Source organism: Sander vitreus, chromosome 22 (genome assembly GCF_031162955.1).
Source record: "Sander vitreus isolate 19-12246 chromosome 22, sanVit1, whole genome shotgun sequence".
In the NCBI taxonomy this organism is placed as follows: Eukaryota; Metazoa; Chordata; class Actinopteri; order Perciformes; family Percidae; genus Sander; species Sander vitreus.
Window position 1 is genome coordinate 17,313,511 of NC_135876.1, and position 17,757 is coordinate 17,331,267.

The 17,757-nt window shown below is 40.1% G+C and overlaps 1 protein-coding gene across 1 annotated transcript in view; it reads left to right on the forward strand.

Moving 5' to 3' along the window:
• Positions 1 to 17,757, forward strand: part of malrd1 (MAM and LDL receptor class A domain containing 1) — a 52,956-nt gene that overhangs the window by 26,214 nt on the left and 8,985 nt on the right. Inside the window, 7 exon segments of the mRNA XM_078281047.1 lie at positions 3,255 to 3,500; positions 4,501 to 4,658; positions 10,760 to 10,940; positions 13,837 to 13,965; positions 14,082 to 14,243; positions 16,123 to 16,280; positions 17,162 to 17,363. Coding sequence (XP_078137173.1) covers positions 3,255 to 3,500; positions 4,501 to 4,658; positions 10,760 to 10,940; positions 13,837 to 13,965; positions 14,082 to 14,243; positions 16,123 to 16,280; positions 17,162 to 17,363 — 1,236 coding nt within the window.

The window sequence follows — 17,757 nt, forward strand, 5'->3', positions numbered from 1 at the left end:
CATTACAGACATTATGTTTTATGAATGTAGCTACTGTACAACCCTATCCAGACTTACTCAAAAGTCGTGCATCAGCACGAACGAGCTTATTATATATACATGTTCTGTAAGTGATTTAGCTTAAGCAAAGGAGCTGGCAGTATCTCTCATACGGATTCAAGTGTATATAATAAGCTTTGTTAAGAAATATTGCAAAGGAGAAAGGGCAGAAGAAGTGTTTTTTATTTTCAAAACATGACAGGGTCATTTTCAACAAATAAAGTGGGATGGAAATAGAAAGGGGTGTGAGTTTGTGTGACAGTAGAGGGATTTCTTGAAGGTTAAGACAGGGAGTAACACCGCTGCCCTGACAATTCATCCCACCATGAAGAGAGCCAGGCAAGGAGAAGAGTGTCTGCTCTCACTGTCTCCTTCGCTGCTGCAGGCTGCACAGAACGTACAGTAATACTGATGAGACCAAAGACAGCAGGAACTGTAATTATATACTGAAGCGCCTCAGGGGCATTTTCCTCCACCGCTTCATTTTATATCACATTATATGATGGAGTAGTGAAACACACTGCATGCACCCCCATCATGTGTTCTTTTATGGCTGGGAATTTTATCTTGACTTTAACAAGACATTGTAGAATATCTGCCAAGTATTTTAACATTATGCGCTGTCAACATAGGCTTAGGACATTCAGATACTACTATGTATGTGTGTATGCCATCTGCATGGAAAAATGAAAGAATATCCTGCAAAATGTTACATCAGAAACATGAGTCCAAATTTAACATTATGTCATTCTTTGCTTTAGCACCTTCAGACTTAATAAACTAGGCAGCAGAAATATTTACTTATTGAACTATGAAATGGATGAGAAAATGTATTGGGTTCACTAGAGGAGAAATGGAAAAGATATCCATCGTGCTCATGCTGGTCATTAATGATAATAACGCTTCAATAGCAAAATACAGACAAAAACAAAAAACTCTTCCTCCTCCATATAATTTTTCACATTCTGTAAATGTCCTGTCATGTCTGAAGAAAGCTGTAAGGAACATTTACTGTACAAACAGTCACTTACATTCAGTGGATACTATTAGCTACACCTGTTTAATTTAATGCAGTCCAATCCAACAGGCCTGCCATCTACCTTTACGAAGCTCATAATGTTCAGTCTTTGATGATGAATCATATCTTTATTATTGAGGTCATAGTTAAAGGTGGTGTTGTACTGTGGACTACATTACATTCAGAGGTGTTTCTAATTTAGTTTGCCTTCTCTATTTACATACATGAGACATGCAGAATATTGCAAACACCTCTGAATATAATGCAGTCCAGCACCACACAACCACCAACTCACCTCAATGCTAAATCATATAATTGAATTAACACCTTTATGGGTGCAAATCATCAATTCAATTTAATATTCCTTTTTGACACTGAAATCAAGAACGACAAAAATACAATGGATCACATCATGACACCTTTTGTTGGCATTATTAGACAACTTGCTTCACTTTAACCGTCAGACTTCTGATTCCAGAGGTATAAATTAAAAAGTTGATCTGGAGCAACATCTTTGCACCAGGGGGCAGTATACTATACCGACATACTGTATATCAGGACAGTGGGTCCAGTGGATCCCTGGTCTGAAGTTCACATCATACACGGCAATGCAGAGCCCCAAAGTTATAACAAGACGTACTGCAATTCATGAGGACACATAAGTGCAGTCAGATGCTGTAGTAACAGGTGAAGGTTATTGGCTTTAACCAATTTTCTCTTAAACTGATCCACCAGTATGCTCCACATCAGGTGGTGAGGCAGCCTGGCTTCACAGTTGGGAGCCATGGCTTCCTGGTTGTCTATGTGCCTTTGTTGGGGCGCATTGCTTCTGGTCCTGTGCATCTAAAGAGGAACAAAGGATTAGGAGGGACTTGTACCCCTTTCTCTCCTTCACTTAAAGGGACCACCCCTGTTCATCACACCTCATCTCCCTTTCTAACACTCTCCAAAACCAAGCACTAACCCCACTGGAATGCCTGACGCCAAAAGAGGCAGATTAGAGTCTCCTGCAGCACCGCCACCCTATGATACACTGATTTGGGCTTATAGCCCCATGCTCCCTTGTCTTCCTAAGCTTCTTAAAGAGACCTCTTGGGGTTCTGTTAAAGCTGTTGAAGCACAATTTATTATTGCATTATCCAATTTGCAAAGGAGTAGTTTGACATTTTGGGAACTATGCCATTTAGCTTTTTTTGTCGAGAACTAGATGAGAAGATTGTTACCACTCTTCAGTTAACACAGTAAATTTGAAGGTACAGCCTGCATATGGTTATATTTGCTTAGCATAAAGACTGAAAACGGTTGGAAGTAGCTTGTTGGGCTCTGTCTAAAGGTAACAAAAAACACCTACCAGCACCTCTAAAGCTCACTGACAAACATGTCATATCTTGTTTGTTTAATCCATACAAAAACCAAAGCGTAAAAGCGACACGTTGCAGTTTCACAGGGGATTTTGTGCCAGACTGTTACTTGGCCGGAAGCAGTAACTTCCTGAAATCTTTGTTTTGATTTTACAGATTAAACAAATAAGATGGTGATTCAGATTCAGTAGTGAGCTTCAGATGTGCTCATAGTAGAGGATGGATACCCGAACTGAGCTCGGTCACATCAGCGCAGTAAGGCATTGAACATTTTTAATTTAAAAAAGCTTATTATGTAGGTGCGTGCCTGTGTTAACGTGCGCTTAGATTTTAACTGTGGGTCGGGCTTGGACATAAATATCTTAATACCCGTCGGGCTCGGGCCGGGTTCGGTTACTGCTCTGTCGGACATGGGCCGGGCTTGGACAGAAAAATGCACTCTAGCTGGTAGGTAGCTTTTGTTACCTTTGGACCGAGCAGGCTAACTGTTACACCCTGCTTTTGAGTCTTTATGTTTAGCTAAGCTAATGGGCTGCAGTAGCTTGATATTAACCATGCAGACATGCAAGTCTAATCAGTCCTTTCATCTGTCTTTGAGTAAGAAAATGAATATGTGTATTTCCCTCCTCACAATCTTGACCTCCGACCCCCAGGTCTCGCCATACAATAAAATGTTAGCATGCTCGCCAGACACACATCAACATACCTTATCTTTGCTGGGAAACCTATAACTTTGCATATAAGAACATTCACAGCTACAGACTGACGTTGGGAAACAAACACAGGGAGTCTGAATGATATGATTTATTTTTATTCTATATTTATCTTTTTTCCAGTCTCCTGTCCTTCAGGTTTGCTCCCTTGTGAAAATGGCGGATGTTTCACTCCGGGGCAGAGCTGTGACTTCACAGATGACTGTGGTGATGGCACTGATGAAAAGGATTGTGGGACTTCCTGCTCCTTTGAGAACGGGCGCTGTGGCTGGAGGAGCTCCCTGGCCAATAATTTTGATTGGACGCTAGGGACCGGATCTGTGAAAAGCATACGGCCTCCATATGATCACACGTTGATGGATGAAAGCGGTATGTGTACACAATTGTGTCACTCATGCACACGTAAATAGTCAACTTATTTAAAAGTTATAAAATGTTGTTAACTCTTGATTTCTCATTAAAAAATTAAGTTCCTTACTGTTCTAGCCTCCTCCTAAACTGCACCTTCACTTCTGGCTGTTTTTGTATAATCACAATGAGCTGACTTTCAAATTTCCACCTGTTAAACCCAAAATGCTGCGGTAGCTCTCCAGAAATGTTAAATTAATGACTAAATCAATGAGCTTCTTCACGGTATGTGAATAGCAGGTGAGCCTTCAGGTGATTGATGTAGGGGTTTTAGCGCTGTAATTCCATTATATTGTGTGCATGGTAAAATGCGATGCACATGAATAAATAAACACATTTGTAGCCTACATTTGCACACACCGCTAATGGAGGGGCTTCTCCTAAACATCTCAAAGGTAACACAGCTTTGATACGGCTTTGTGAGAGTGAACAGTGAGGCTGATATAAATGAGATATTATTAAAAACAAAACCCTGGATTACATGCACACCTCATTTGCTGTGAATCCTGCTTTCGTGTGACAATCCAGAGCATGAAGGGCAGGCTCCAACACGCTAACAATGAAAACTACTATATAGAGAGATAGTTACTGAATGTAAATACATTGAATGGCTAATGCTGAAAAATACAAGCCATAAATATCAAAAAAGTGTTTGAGTTCATGAAGATCTGAATGGATTCTAACTGTAAAATGTAAGCTTGTTCAGTAGTAAAAGATATAACGATAAAAAGTTCCCAGGTCCGCGGGTGTCGGAAGGCAGTGAGATATTAGGAAATGTGTCAGAGATAACTCTGCGACCCCTAGCCCTTACCCCCCTACCACACTGTTCGTGACCTTGCTGTGATTTGTCTCTGGCTGTGAGAGCTGCTCGCATACATAGTTGGTTATCAATTCCTCTTTTCCCTGTCTTCCTCGTCGCTGCTTTCTTCACCATTACTTCTCTTTTTTCTTCTCTCTTTAGGTCATTTCGTCTTGCTGGAAGCTACACCAGTTGGACTCAAAGGCGATAAAGCTCATATGAGGAGCTCTGTTTGGAAAGAGTCGAGCGTCATCTGCAAGCTCTCCTTCTGGTACTACATTTCCCACAAGGCCTCAGGAATAATCCGCCTGCTGATCAAGGTAAACCATCTGCCGCAGTGTGTTTGGACTCTGATATTGGTTTACACAATCACGATAAAAAATTATGAATCTAACTGATGCCAGCTCATGATAGTCAATAAAACGAACCCTGTAGACCCGTCGTTTTCCATCAAGAGTGGTTACCATGGTTACACTCGGTCAGGGGTAAAGCCTGATTATATTAAATCATGTTAATGTAGATTGGAATCACGTCATATTAGCGCTGCTGTCTAGTGGTGTCAGTAATTTGGTAAAAATAGCGGTGCGGCTGTCAATCCCTCTGCCAGTTTATTTTTGCGATCTTTGAGGGGTTGAGCTGAGTCATGGGGGTCGCGGTCACCCTTCGGCCCACAGCAGCCCCAAGTTAACTTAACCCCTAGTTGCTCCAGAGGCGTGTGACCTCTGACATATATAGCAACTGTAAGTCGCTTTGGATAAAGGAGTCAGCTAAATACAATGTAATGTAATGTAATGGCTCACTTTTACTCACGACATGCTAACCGGCAACAAAGGATTCCATTCACTACACTAAGCTAAGCTAGCGGCGGCGCTGCCGGACTAAGGCAATGCATGCACTGAGACAAAAATACGTTTGCCCACCTATCTACATCTAGGGGAGACGGTGAATAACCCTATTTCAAAAAAACGGGGCGTATTCCTTTAAGCATTCGGCCATGTAGTTAGTTTATGCATGGTTGACTTTCAGGGATTAAGAATTACTGCCATTGAAATTCTGCTGTGATTTACTGTGCCTCCATCCTGTGCTCTCTCCAGTCTCAACTTCTTTTCACTTTGCCAGCTATGATTCAAGGTCAAGGTGCAGAAGTTGTGCAGATTCATTCTTTAATGTGCAATTGTGCGTGCGAGTGTGCAGATTTGTCTCGCATACATACATATGCGCAGCACGAGCATGATTGTTAGTGTGTCCTTGTTTGTGCTGCAGAAACCATTTTATGCAATTTGCGAAACACGTCAGCGAGTTTTCATGTAAATATGTGTTTTTTTCCCCCCTTCAAACAGCAAGGATTTGTATTCCGCCTTGCACAATTTACATATCATTACTCTTGCAAAAAATGACACTAGTACTGTACCATGCTGCCGTCATAGAGGCCTGCAAGAGTAAGTCTGTGTTTTTTTTATTGTCAACAAATGCCATGAAAAGCCCAAAACTGACTATAAATTGATCCCATTAAGAAGCTAACAAAATTAATTTGTAGAGCTCCTTTCATACAAGTTAGTGCAGTTAAACGTGGTTTATAGATGAGGAGTAATATAATAATATTAAGGCAAACATAAAGGCAATTAAGGACAGCACTCCCATTAATACTTTTTATTGCCACACGTAAGTAAGGTATTAATTGGAGGGCTGTCCTAATTGCCTTTTTATATTTTTTTATTCACATTAAGCACCCAGTCTCCAGCACCCAGCGCCAGTCTTTTTCACTGAAATGAAGGCTGCTGCTCTAAAAGCACCTCCTCCCCCAACCATCTTGTCGGTGATTGGCTGGAACGTGGTTTGTTGTATTTTGGTGCACAGCCTATGCCCCTAGTGTTTGTTTGACGTGTACGACCCCTGTGTTGTCTCCCGAGACCGGGCTTTTTCACAGTCTATTCAGGGGGCAGGCAGCTAGCGGATCAAGGAGAGATAACTACGATTTGAGACAAAAATGAAATCACGCTGAAACCTTGCAGGAACTCATAGTGCACCTTTAATACAGTGTGAACCATCTTTAAAGGTTGATTGAAGAACAATGGCAGTTATGGTAATGACGCTGGAGACTTTTTAATGGGCAGAGAAACAGAGTGGGAGGGAGGGGATTATATTTACATGGCAAGTGTTTCCCTCTGTGAAGTCTCATAAGGGGCTCAACAGTCCTGTCTACAGTATTTATATCACCAAGCCTTTGAACTGCTTGAGTCGTTATTCATCACACAGTCTTCAGCAGTGAGTGGACTGGACATGGCCGGGTTTCGGAATGAACCAGGAGGGTGGTGCAGCAGACAATTTAAACATGCAACACTGCATGTGAGACAAAGAGATCCACCAGATATTTAGAATGTATGAGAGTAGAGTCACTCCCAAAAAGACAGTGGCACATTTTCTGTTTTATGGTTTTGGTTAGGGTCGGGCAATATGATTATTTTCTCCAATCACCGGTCACCATCAGGCTAGTCTTGCTTTACCCGACCTTCCTCCACAGCGCTGCTTAGGAGGGTCTGGCTAGTCCACACAGCATTCCGGGATAGGAGAAAAACGTGCTCTGGTTTATTGCCATTTCTTCAAACCAATGACAGTCGTCTTGGGCGGTGCTATGCGCCGGACGCAATGACGGTGCATCTGTAAAATAGCCTCAGGAAGGAACTTGTTTTGGTGGAACATGTGTACGATCAAAAGTTGTTTAAGTCGTGCAACAGAAAGCTCAGATTGGACAGATAGTCTAGCTAGCTGTCTGGATTCACCCTGCAGAGATCTGAGGAGCAGTTAACGGAGTTTAGAATGCCAACACAAAGAAAACGAAGGTGAGGGACATCCGGCCAAAAAAGAGGGACTTCCGCCGGATCAATCCCGTAAATGAATCGTCGTCAAAATAGACTTGTTGTAAAACACACTTCATTAAAACTTTTTGAGAGCAGGCAGAAAATTGAGAGCAGGCTGTTTGTATGCCTTCATTTTTATTATGATTTAGAATGATTTAGAAAAAATGAAAATATTACTTTAAAATGATGCTACATAGGCTGACATTTGCTTATTTATGTAGTTATAAATGATGGAATGGGTTAAAATGTGGCCTGCCATTATGGTGAGCCAAATATCTTCCAGTCAGACAAAGAAAGGACGTTCTACCTGAGTAAAATATAGCATGACAAAGATAATCATTTGAACGGGTTCTTGATTTGAAGCGTAGTTGTAGAGCGGCTCTATAATAAAAAAATAAAAAAGTAGATGCACTCTGAATTGAAGGTGAGCCGACAGAGTAACAGCTGCCAGCGGTTCCATACAATGAAAAAGCCATGAATACAAATTGGATTTCAGCTTAGTGGAGCATTCAGTAAATGGTTAAAACATAGGGGACTTAACATTCTCGATAAAATAAGCTTCTTTTTTTAACAATGTTTTAAAATAAGCATTTTATTGTGATTGCAACTGTCTTTGTTCTTTTTTGGCCTCTTGACTATCACCGGGGGGGTAATAAAAAGAAATTATGCAAAGGTATATCCACTTTCTTTTGAGCAATTTTTTGGTTGCATTGCCTTGACTGTGTGCTCAGGAAATTAACCTTCAAATTGATCAAATAAATGCTTCGACTGATACGCCACTGAGACATCAAATGTGAGCTACATATGCCAGTATCATAGACTCATCTGTCGCTCCAAGGCTACTTTTATGGATTGAGCTTCTGCTCCATGACATAAATCTGGATGAATCCTGCTGTAACGCTGCCTGTTAATCTATGCTCTACTCTCACAGTAACAAGATTATTTCAAGCCAGGGCTGCACTGGCGTAAAGCAGAGGAGACAGCCTGTGCATTCCTCACCCAAGGGTGCATATTAATAGGCTTTCAAACTGCAGAGTAGGATGTGACATTGCTTGTCCTATGGTTTTAAGTATATCAGACCAGGTCTCTTTTACTGCAGTCAAACATCTGGCCACATCGTGCCAAGTACAGTAAGTTTGACGTCTTACGTTAGAAGTTATACTGTGTCCTGTTTACCTACTCATCTGCAGTGCCAAAACAATTGACACTTCTGAGATTGATTTTCATTGTGACACTGTCCTAAAATGGAATTATAGATCATGCACTCATTGGGCCCTATTTTAACGATCTAAGCGCACGGCATGAAGTGCATGGCGCAGGTGCGTTTAGGGTGTGTCCAAATCCACTTTTGCTAGTTTGACGGCGGAAAAAAGGGTCCGTGCGCCGGGCGCATGGTTCAAAAGGGTTGTACTTAGTGTCTTCATTAATTCATAGGTGTGTTTTGACAACACCTTGCCATTTAACATGCAATAAACCACTCAGAGTGTCATCTCCCATTCCCTTTAAAAGCCAGGTGCGTTTGTACCTTGGCGCATTGCTATTATGATGGCGGATTTGCACTGTAATATTTTTATTTGTAATCTTTTGCATGTTTGTGTGCTGCTGCGCTTCCCTGTGTGTGTGTGTGTGTGTGTAACAAGCATAGTGTGCACACACTGTGCATAAGCCTAGGCGCATTTGACTAATTTGCTGTTAAAATAACAATGAAATGCTGCGCTATTGACTTTAGACCAGATTTTGTTGGTCAGTGGCGCGATCATTTCCCGCTGCCTCAAGATAGCAATACGCCAAGAATTCACCTGACCACACCTCCCTGTAAGACCAGCACGCCCATGGGCGCAAATGGGCGCAGGTGCATTTGCTATTTAAACGACGCGGGCGCTACACGGGAAATTGACAACTGCGTCGGTCTTAAACTAGCAAAGACACTTGCGTCGGGCTTTGCGCTGCGCCGGGTGCAAGATAGGGCCCATTATGTCACCTTTCAGCTATTATGAATAATTGCAGAGGTATACCAGTCTTAATATGAGACTCATGAACTTCAGTAGGATGGGTAGTTAAATCTATAGTGTCCTCTATTAAACATTCAGTGGTTTTACACAGCAGCGCTTCTTTCTATTGACCTGAAGCTGAAATAGATTTAAAAAAGCACTCTAATCACCTCAAGCAATAAACAAGATAAAATGTTTGTGAGTGTATGTTTCCACAAAATGTATGTAATTGAAATGCAAGTCCCAGTAAGGCTCTTTCAATCTATATTATATTACCTCCTCTTTAGCTGTCAGGTTTCTTTAGGAAGCATGTGGTGATGCATCAGGCTTGCTTCAGGTTTACATGTAAAGGATAAGGGTCAAACTGCAGTAAATAGGGCATTTGTTTTAGGACTATTTTCTGTGGATTAATACACATTTGGTGCATAAGTGAGTATTTACTGCGGGAGGATCATGTACTGTATGTTGGATCGACTCAGAATAATCTACAGTACCCGTGTTCATGGTAATGAAAGAACATGTTCCACAGTGCAACAGTGTGGATCATTGATGTGTTTTAGTAGTTTTTGGACAACAATGGAGTTCTATGGCATAGAGGAATAAGATCAGGCGTTGGCTACACAGGTAATACCTGTTAGTAGGATCAATTCATTGTTGGATTTTGGTCTTTTCATAAGAGTTGTTGACAATAAGAAACACATAGAATATCACCAGTCTTATACTTTAATGCTTTGTTTAGTTGTATGCTTTGCTTCATGCTTTTGCAGATGTAACTGCTTTTGACTGTAGCCAGTGCTGCAGAGAGGCTGATGTTGTTACAATGTGTTTGCACATCAATCTTCCTTTTATCCTTTTTTGAAAAGGATTTGTCTGAATTGTCTCAAATTCAATGTTCCTTGGCTTAATCTGAGACTATTAATAATATATATAACTTTTGTATTTTTGTTAAAATTGAATAATGAACATAGAGAACAATTTGTACTGCTTTACCAATAACTGTACTAGTTCTTCATATTCTTGACTCTTTAATGTGATGCGATATGACTTTGTAAATGTCTCATTCATGCTCTTGACACGACATTAAAAACCGCAGGTGAGATGCTGGCTCGTAACAACATATATCCCCTAAACCTCTGTCAAGTCCCATTTGTTGTTTCAAAGCTGCATTAGTCATGATTTAGTGCCCGGCTTGTACCATGGGAAAAGACAGAGAGGACTTACAGAGGAACACACATCGGTCTATCTTTTAATATGTTCCATATGTGGCATGAGAGAAAGCCATTACCATAACTCAATCTGAGCAGGGGGGAAACTTATTACTAAAATGTTATGCTGATGACACTTTAATGACTCCGCTTGTATGGTATTCACTGTTTTTTCAGCAGTCTGCCCAAAAGTTAATTTCAGCTCATTTTAAAGTTCTTCACTCTTGATTTATGACTTATTGATACTCAAAGTTTGACATGTATGTTTCTGATAATAATCACTGCTGTAGCCTTGAATCCACTTTAAGGCTCTTATGAAATGATTACAGTTGACGTTGTCCTCTGTCAACGCTGCTCTTCTCCACAGACGGAGAACGATTTGTGGGAGGCATGGAACAAAACGGGGCATCAAGGGCATAAATGGAACCGAGCAGAGATCCCTCTGAGGAAGCTGAGGAACTTCGAGCTGATATTCGAGGGCATCAGCTCGAGGGACATGAGTGGAGGAGCTGCCCTGGATGACCTGGAGTTCATAGACTGTGCCCCAAGTAGGTGATATGAACAGCACACACATTTCATTTTGTAAGCAGTGTAAGCGTTGCCTATTTATCCAAACCAAGATAAAAATACATAAGAGAAATAACTGCCACTGCAATCAACACTAGACTAGACAAGAATCATTTGATAGTATAATTAACTGAACAAAAAAACTAGTTAGTAATGCTAAGTCGCTCTCCAAAGGAATATTTCAACAATTCAGGAAATTGTGCATTTTTACCAGAGTTAAGAGTTAGATGAAAAGATCAATACCACTCATATGTTTAGCCTAGCTTAGAATAAAGACTGGAAATTGGGGGAACAGCTAGCCTGGCTCTGTCCGAAAGTCCAAAAATGTATGGTTAGCGATGCTAACCAACCTGCTGGCTCTAGCTTCATACATAATTCACAGATATTAGACTGGTATCGATCTTTTCATCTAGTGCTCTGGAGGGGAAAAAAGCATATAAGCTTGTTTAATAAAATGTTAATTTCTGTGATTTATACAAACAATAGAATGTTATTTTCAAAATGGAAACTAGTCAGCTACCTAATTAAAGCTGAACTACAGTGGTATTGTGTGACAGTGCTAGTACAAATAGCCTACTGCCTTGTTTGGTGCTTTGCTTTGTCATCTATAAAGCGATTCACCTTTGTAACTTAAATACCTTGTAGCACTTTCGTCTATGTGTGAGGGTTTAAAAGTGCAAGTATGTGGGTAGAGGACATGTGAAATGTCTTGAAATTCCATTGTCCCAAAATGGAGCACTGGAGTGGAAAGTTTGTGTAAAGCCAAAAATCTCACCACCAGGTAAAGTCTCTGCACACATATTAACACAAACTAATACAAATCTAACTTCTGGCTTCTGTAATTTAAATTTTTTTTTTTTTTTTACTGAACTTTAGATAGTTTGAGAAAAAATATTCATGCTTAAGATTTGTTTACTCATTTATTGTCAGTCAGCTTTTCATACCAGCACATATCTAACTTTGCCTAAAAGCCATGAGAATATCTTTTCACTTTTCTTTGAAGATTACTGAATTACCCGAGAATTGACTGACAAAGTGACTGAATAAAATGTCTAAAGTCCACTAACTATTGATGGGGGGGGGGGGGTAAAAAAGTACACTTACTTTTACAATTACTTATTCAGGTGGTTTCGCTGAATAAGAAATCTAATCTGAAATTTAAAAAAAAGTTTCCGGCAATATTACATAATGTGGACTAAATTACATTCTCCCTTGCTATCTTCTGTTCTTGTTTAATTAAAGTATTCTCCCATTAATCTTCGCAAGGGAGATATAAATATCCTGTTTCATATTTTTTTTTGATAGTACATGGTATGAAATTGTGATGCCACTGGCACACTCAGTGTATGAACAGAGAAAGAAAAGAAGAGTTAGAGTGTCTGAGACTTTATTGTGGGATGACCGTTGCTGACAGACGCTGTTTGATGTTTACGTGCGAGACAGATGTTACACATTAAACAGGACCTGAAACCAGGCTGGACACCATGTGGGATGTTTCTGCCAAGGCCCTCTGCAACACACAAATACAAACACACTGACACAGAGAGCGAAACACTGACCTACAGACGGACAAACTGAGACAGATCAAAACCGATGGAGAGATGTGCATGCAAGGACCAAACTGCCACTTACAAACAACGTCCATCAACTTTAAATGCATGCTTATATGGATTTTTAGTTTATTCTATGATGGTATTGACTAGAGATGGTCCGATACCATTTTTTGCTTCCTTATACCGATTCCGAAACCTGAACTTGCGTATCTGATACCAGTGTGTCATATATTTTATTATGTTTTAACAGCTGTATTACACTATCCCTGTATGGATGTGATATGATTTATATCTCCGTGATGCTCAGGTTTTTTGTAAAACATGTAAAAACACAAACAATGAACACCGTAGTACTTTCTTTTATTATCCAGTTTGACAGTCAGTCATTACGGAAAAAGAACATTTATAAACTACTTTACACTTCAGGGCTAAACTACGTGGTATCGGATCAGTGAATAAACTCCAGTACTTTCCGATACCAATACTAGCATTTTAGGTGGTATTGGAGGCTTTTCCCGATACTGGTATCTAGGGCTGCACGATATGACGAAAATATCTAACTGCGATTATTTTGACTGATATTGCAATTGCGATATGATTTAAGATATTGGAGGGAATTTTTCTAGAATTATTCTAATTTTCATTGAAAAATATAAAAAAAAAATGTAAATGATTATAGTGTGATTTTTGCGAGGATCTGTACCAAACAAAGATGTTTTCTTTAGTCTGTAGGATAGGATTTGTAGACTAGGACGTCTCTGCAGCACCACAATACTTTACCTTTATATTTTACCTTTAACAAATATTGCCCCCTCTCTGCGATATGAGTATTGCAGTAGTCCATATTGCAATTTTGATAAAATTGCGATTAATTGTGCAGCCCTACTGGTATCGGAACATCTCTAGTATTAACCGTGCTGACCAGACATCATTTAATGTCTCAGCCCTTTAAAGTTTAACATCCACATACTGTAATGTAGTTATATGCATGCTGTCTCTGCTCTGATCTCTTTTCCTTCCTCCGTGTTCTGGCTCAAACAAGGCTGAGCTGGAGGCGGCATACTTTGATTTATCTGACAGGCTTTTGCCTGATTTGTTTACTGTCTCCTCCGCCGCTTGTGTCCTTTGGTGCAGAGAACAGGAAGTTTTTAATGGGACACAGATGTTCATCGAATCATTTTACATAATGCTAGATTTGATTCATCTGAATGGAAAAGGCAAGATAAGTTTCCCGTCGTAGTGGGTCAATCCTAAAAAAGATTAAATAAGATTAACTGATGATGAATATAAATATTAATAACTGTTTATCTGTGTGTGTTTTTAGATGTTGTGGAGCCGCACAGTTGCCCTGCAGTCACAGACTTTGTGTGTCACAGTGGCCACTGCATTGAGTCCCACCTGGTGTGCGACAACAAGGCCGACTGTGCTGATGAATCAGATGAGATAGACTGCGGTGAGTGGAAATGGGTTTCTTTGAAATTGAGAGTGAATCCATCTTACTTTAGAGCAAAAAAACAACTTTTGACCCAGATTTCTCACTCATTCCTTCAATCTTTCTCTCTCTCGTAGCACGCGTAGTCGGCTTGCCGGGTGCTTGTAATTTCAACATGGATAAGAACCAGTGGGAAGACACCTGCCAGTTTTCTCAGGACGCTGATGATGACTTTGATTGGAGGATCGGTCATCAGAGTGAGACATCAGGAACTGGACCTTACGCTGACCACAGTCCTGGTCAGTACCCATTCAGCTAAACATCAAAACATAAAAATACGCCATCAAAATAGGCCCTCCAGAGAGACAATATTAGTATTTTCATATTGATGCTCCCATCAACAGGACGGCATTTTGTGATCTTAGGCCACCATTGTTAAGGTTTGGTTAGTTTTAGGCACATACGCAACTTGGTTAGGAAGAACTGTAGCTTGGGTTATCTTGACTATTCTGTTAAGGTAACGGGACATTCGTCTTTATGGTTACAGTAATAACCATGTGGTTAAGGTTTTGGAATGACTGCAGTCATGGTTAAAAGAAACCAATATTGACTGCAGTACATATACAAGTTTGTGAGTTTTTCATGACAGAATGAGCACTTGCCATCATACAACTTTAGGGTCTTGTTTATGTTGCTTTCTGTCTTGTTTTTTATTAAAAGATTATTAATGCTGTCAAAAATAAATTAAGAACAAACAACTTCTGCGTCCTCCTCACATCCTCCTTGTTTTCAGCTCTCTCGCCTTTTGTAATTACAACCTGACAGCTAGGAAATAGGAGCTTCCGACAGGCATGTGAAGGCAGGGTTAATAACACATGCTGATCAATGTCAGCCTGAGTCAAACTGAGCTTAACAGCGTTGGACTTGTTGTTTATCTTGTGTACAGTGATGCTGTTGAATCAAAATATGATTTTTGCTTCGTTGGTGCTAAGGCTACACTTACACTCATCTATTATACAAGGCCATGTTTACCATAATTTCCATGTGACTTAATTTGCATTATTATCGTTTTGTGCCTTGGCTGTCAGTATTTGTTCTTTTTGTTAATGGGGCTTGTTTATACAGTAGGGCTTCTAAAAATGACTCTTGGGGTTGAGAGGCGTCCTTGATAAGCAAAAGATAACAGCATGAAAATAATGAAAAATCTTATTACAGTTTTGTATAGCATGAGTTTGTTTGGGGGGAAACTATGTGGCAGTGTACAGTGCTTTACTTGAGAGAGAAAATGAAGCAAAAGACAAAGTAAAGCAGAAGTCAGCTGAATCCATCAACAATTTAAAGTGGGTTAAGTAGTATGTATGGCTATTAATCAATGTTCATAACTGTTGTTTAATTGTACTGGGAGATGTATCATGTATCTAAGTTATCATATCCTCTGATGTATTTGTAACTGGTGACGCTTTTTCATTGTTAACCGCTTTAATGCCTCCTTGTATTGGCTGTGGGTGAGTTGCTGAGTCCACACCCACTTCTGATTGGCCAGTTGAGTTTATTGATCTTAGAGATGAATCTCAGCACGGGGCGCTGTGTCACAGGGTGACCTTATGATCTCACTACAGAGTGGATCAATACATTGGCCATCTGTAACACACACATGCTCATAAGAGAGCTGAAGGACAAGAGGTGCACGTGACATCACTTAGTTGCATTATCAGATGATGTTAACATCTGAATGACGCAGCAACATGTGTGCACACAGCAGTTCTTTTATCTGAATATATGCACATACACTGTTTTAAATTTTTCGAGTCAGAGGAAAAGAATCCAGTGTTGTGGGTGGGAGCAGGGTTTGCTGTGCACTGTGGATTGCGATGGGCTTAAATCCCCTTTAACGCATGTGGAAAACTCCCACTTTGCTCTGGCCTCACAAGCCTAGCCGAGCTGAAGAAGCTCTCTGCAACTTTTGGCTGCAAGCGACAACATTTCACGACCCCACAAATGCTTTCTTCTGTCCAAATAATATGTATATTGGAACCAACAGGAGGCCATTATTGGATTTGTTGTCTGCACTAAAGCTGGAATTGAATGGTTGCAGCTTCATCACACTGAAATATTACTTACATTTTACATAAATGTACTATAAATGTGATGTGTTCCGCAATGTATTTATTTCCAAAGGTAGTGGGGGGAACTTCCTTTACATACACTCAGCCACTCAAAGGGAGGGCGATGTTGCCAAGGTGACAACCAAGAGTCCATTTCCGACCAGTATCGGCCTGTGTCACCTGCGCTTCTGGTTCTTCATGCACGGCTCTGACAGGATGGGAACGCTGAAGGTGATTTCATCTGAGCCACATTTCCATAAATAATTCAAAGCCTTTTTGTGTTTGTTTGTGTCAGGCATCTAGCTTTCAAACAAGTTTTTTTTTTATTGTCATTTGCTGTAATGATCTGTCACAGTCCACCTGAAGGCCTAATTTGGTTTTGACAGAAATGTCTTCGCTATTTTACTGCGCCTCGCACTGCGTGACACTCTGCTTACTGTCAATCACCCGATGCCCACAGGAAGAAGAAATGAAAGCCTCCATGCAAGAAAATAATCCATCAAAGCATGTCACCTCACAAACTTGATTATCATACCCCTCTTTTCATGTCTTTTTTCGGTGTCTTCGTTTGGGTTAATTTCATGACAACAAACAATAAGCAAATGTTAAAAATATTAATTAATTATGATGTGCGCTCGGAAAATGCCAGAAACTACATGTAGCTGTACACAAGATGTTCACAAAAGTGCTCTAACTTAAAATAGCAGCAGTATTCTCCTTTCAGGTGCAGTGTTTAACATTAATTAATTAGAAAAAATGCTCAAGTCAATTGTAGTACTGTATAAAGGATTTAATCATTTCTTAAATTATTACATACTGTTCACTTGTACTCACATACATTACTTAATGTGGAAATACATATTACACAAATCCAACTTTAAAACTTCAAAAAAGAGCCATGTAATATAAATTATGAAATGAAAAGCTTTACAATTCACTTGGAGACCTTGGAGATTTTAATGTATCAAGTCAAAAATCAATCTTTACCTGAAAATAGATATTAATTAAGACCAAAATGTATTTGAATTAAAATTGTATTGACAAAACATGTCAATCTTCAATGTCATTCCATGTCGCCTATAATGTCCATGTTTCTTTTTTCACCTCACCAGGTCTACACTGTTGGACCCAGTGGCACCAGTCTGCTAATGTGGGCAGCCACTGGAAACCATGGTAACCAGTGGACATACGCTAATGTCATCCTTTCCAACCCAGCACCTTTCAGAGTGACCTTCCAGGCAGAGGTGGGTGGAGACATGTGGACAGACATTGCCTTGGATGACATCTCCTACACTGCAGAGTGTATGGTACAAGGTAAAGTTTTTATTTATTTATTTTTGGTCTCTTTTTGTTCTTCCATTTGTTTTTTGTATTTTCCTTATTTTCCTTTCAGCACTGTGCACATTTTTCATGCAATTTCCTATCATTTTCACCTCATCCCATTTCCTCTTTTTCTACATTTTCTGACCGCTAACCACATACGGTTTCTCTCTGTTACGTTAACCTGGATTGTAGCTCGCAGTCTGAAAAGGCAAGACTTATACTTGGATAATTGCGAACAGAGGCAAAAAGGGCCAAATTGCACTCAGCTGCAAAACGTTATGGCCGTGTTTGAGCTGTAATATCATTAGTGCACTATCTTTTGTGAAGCAGACCCTGACACGGGGGAGATAGCGGTTCACAATTCATGGTGCTATCAGCGGCTGCA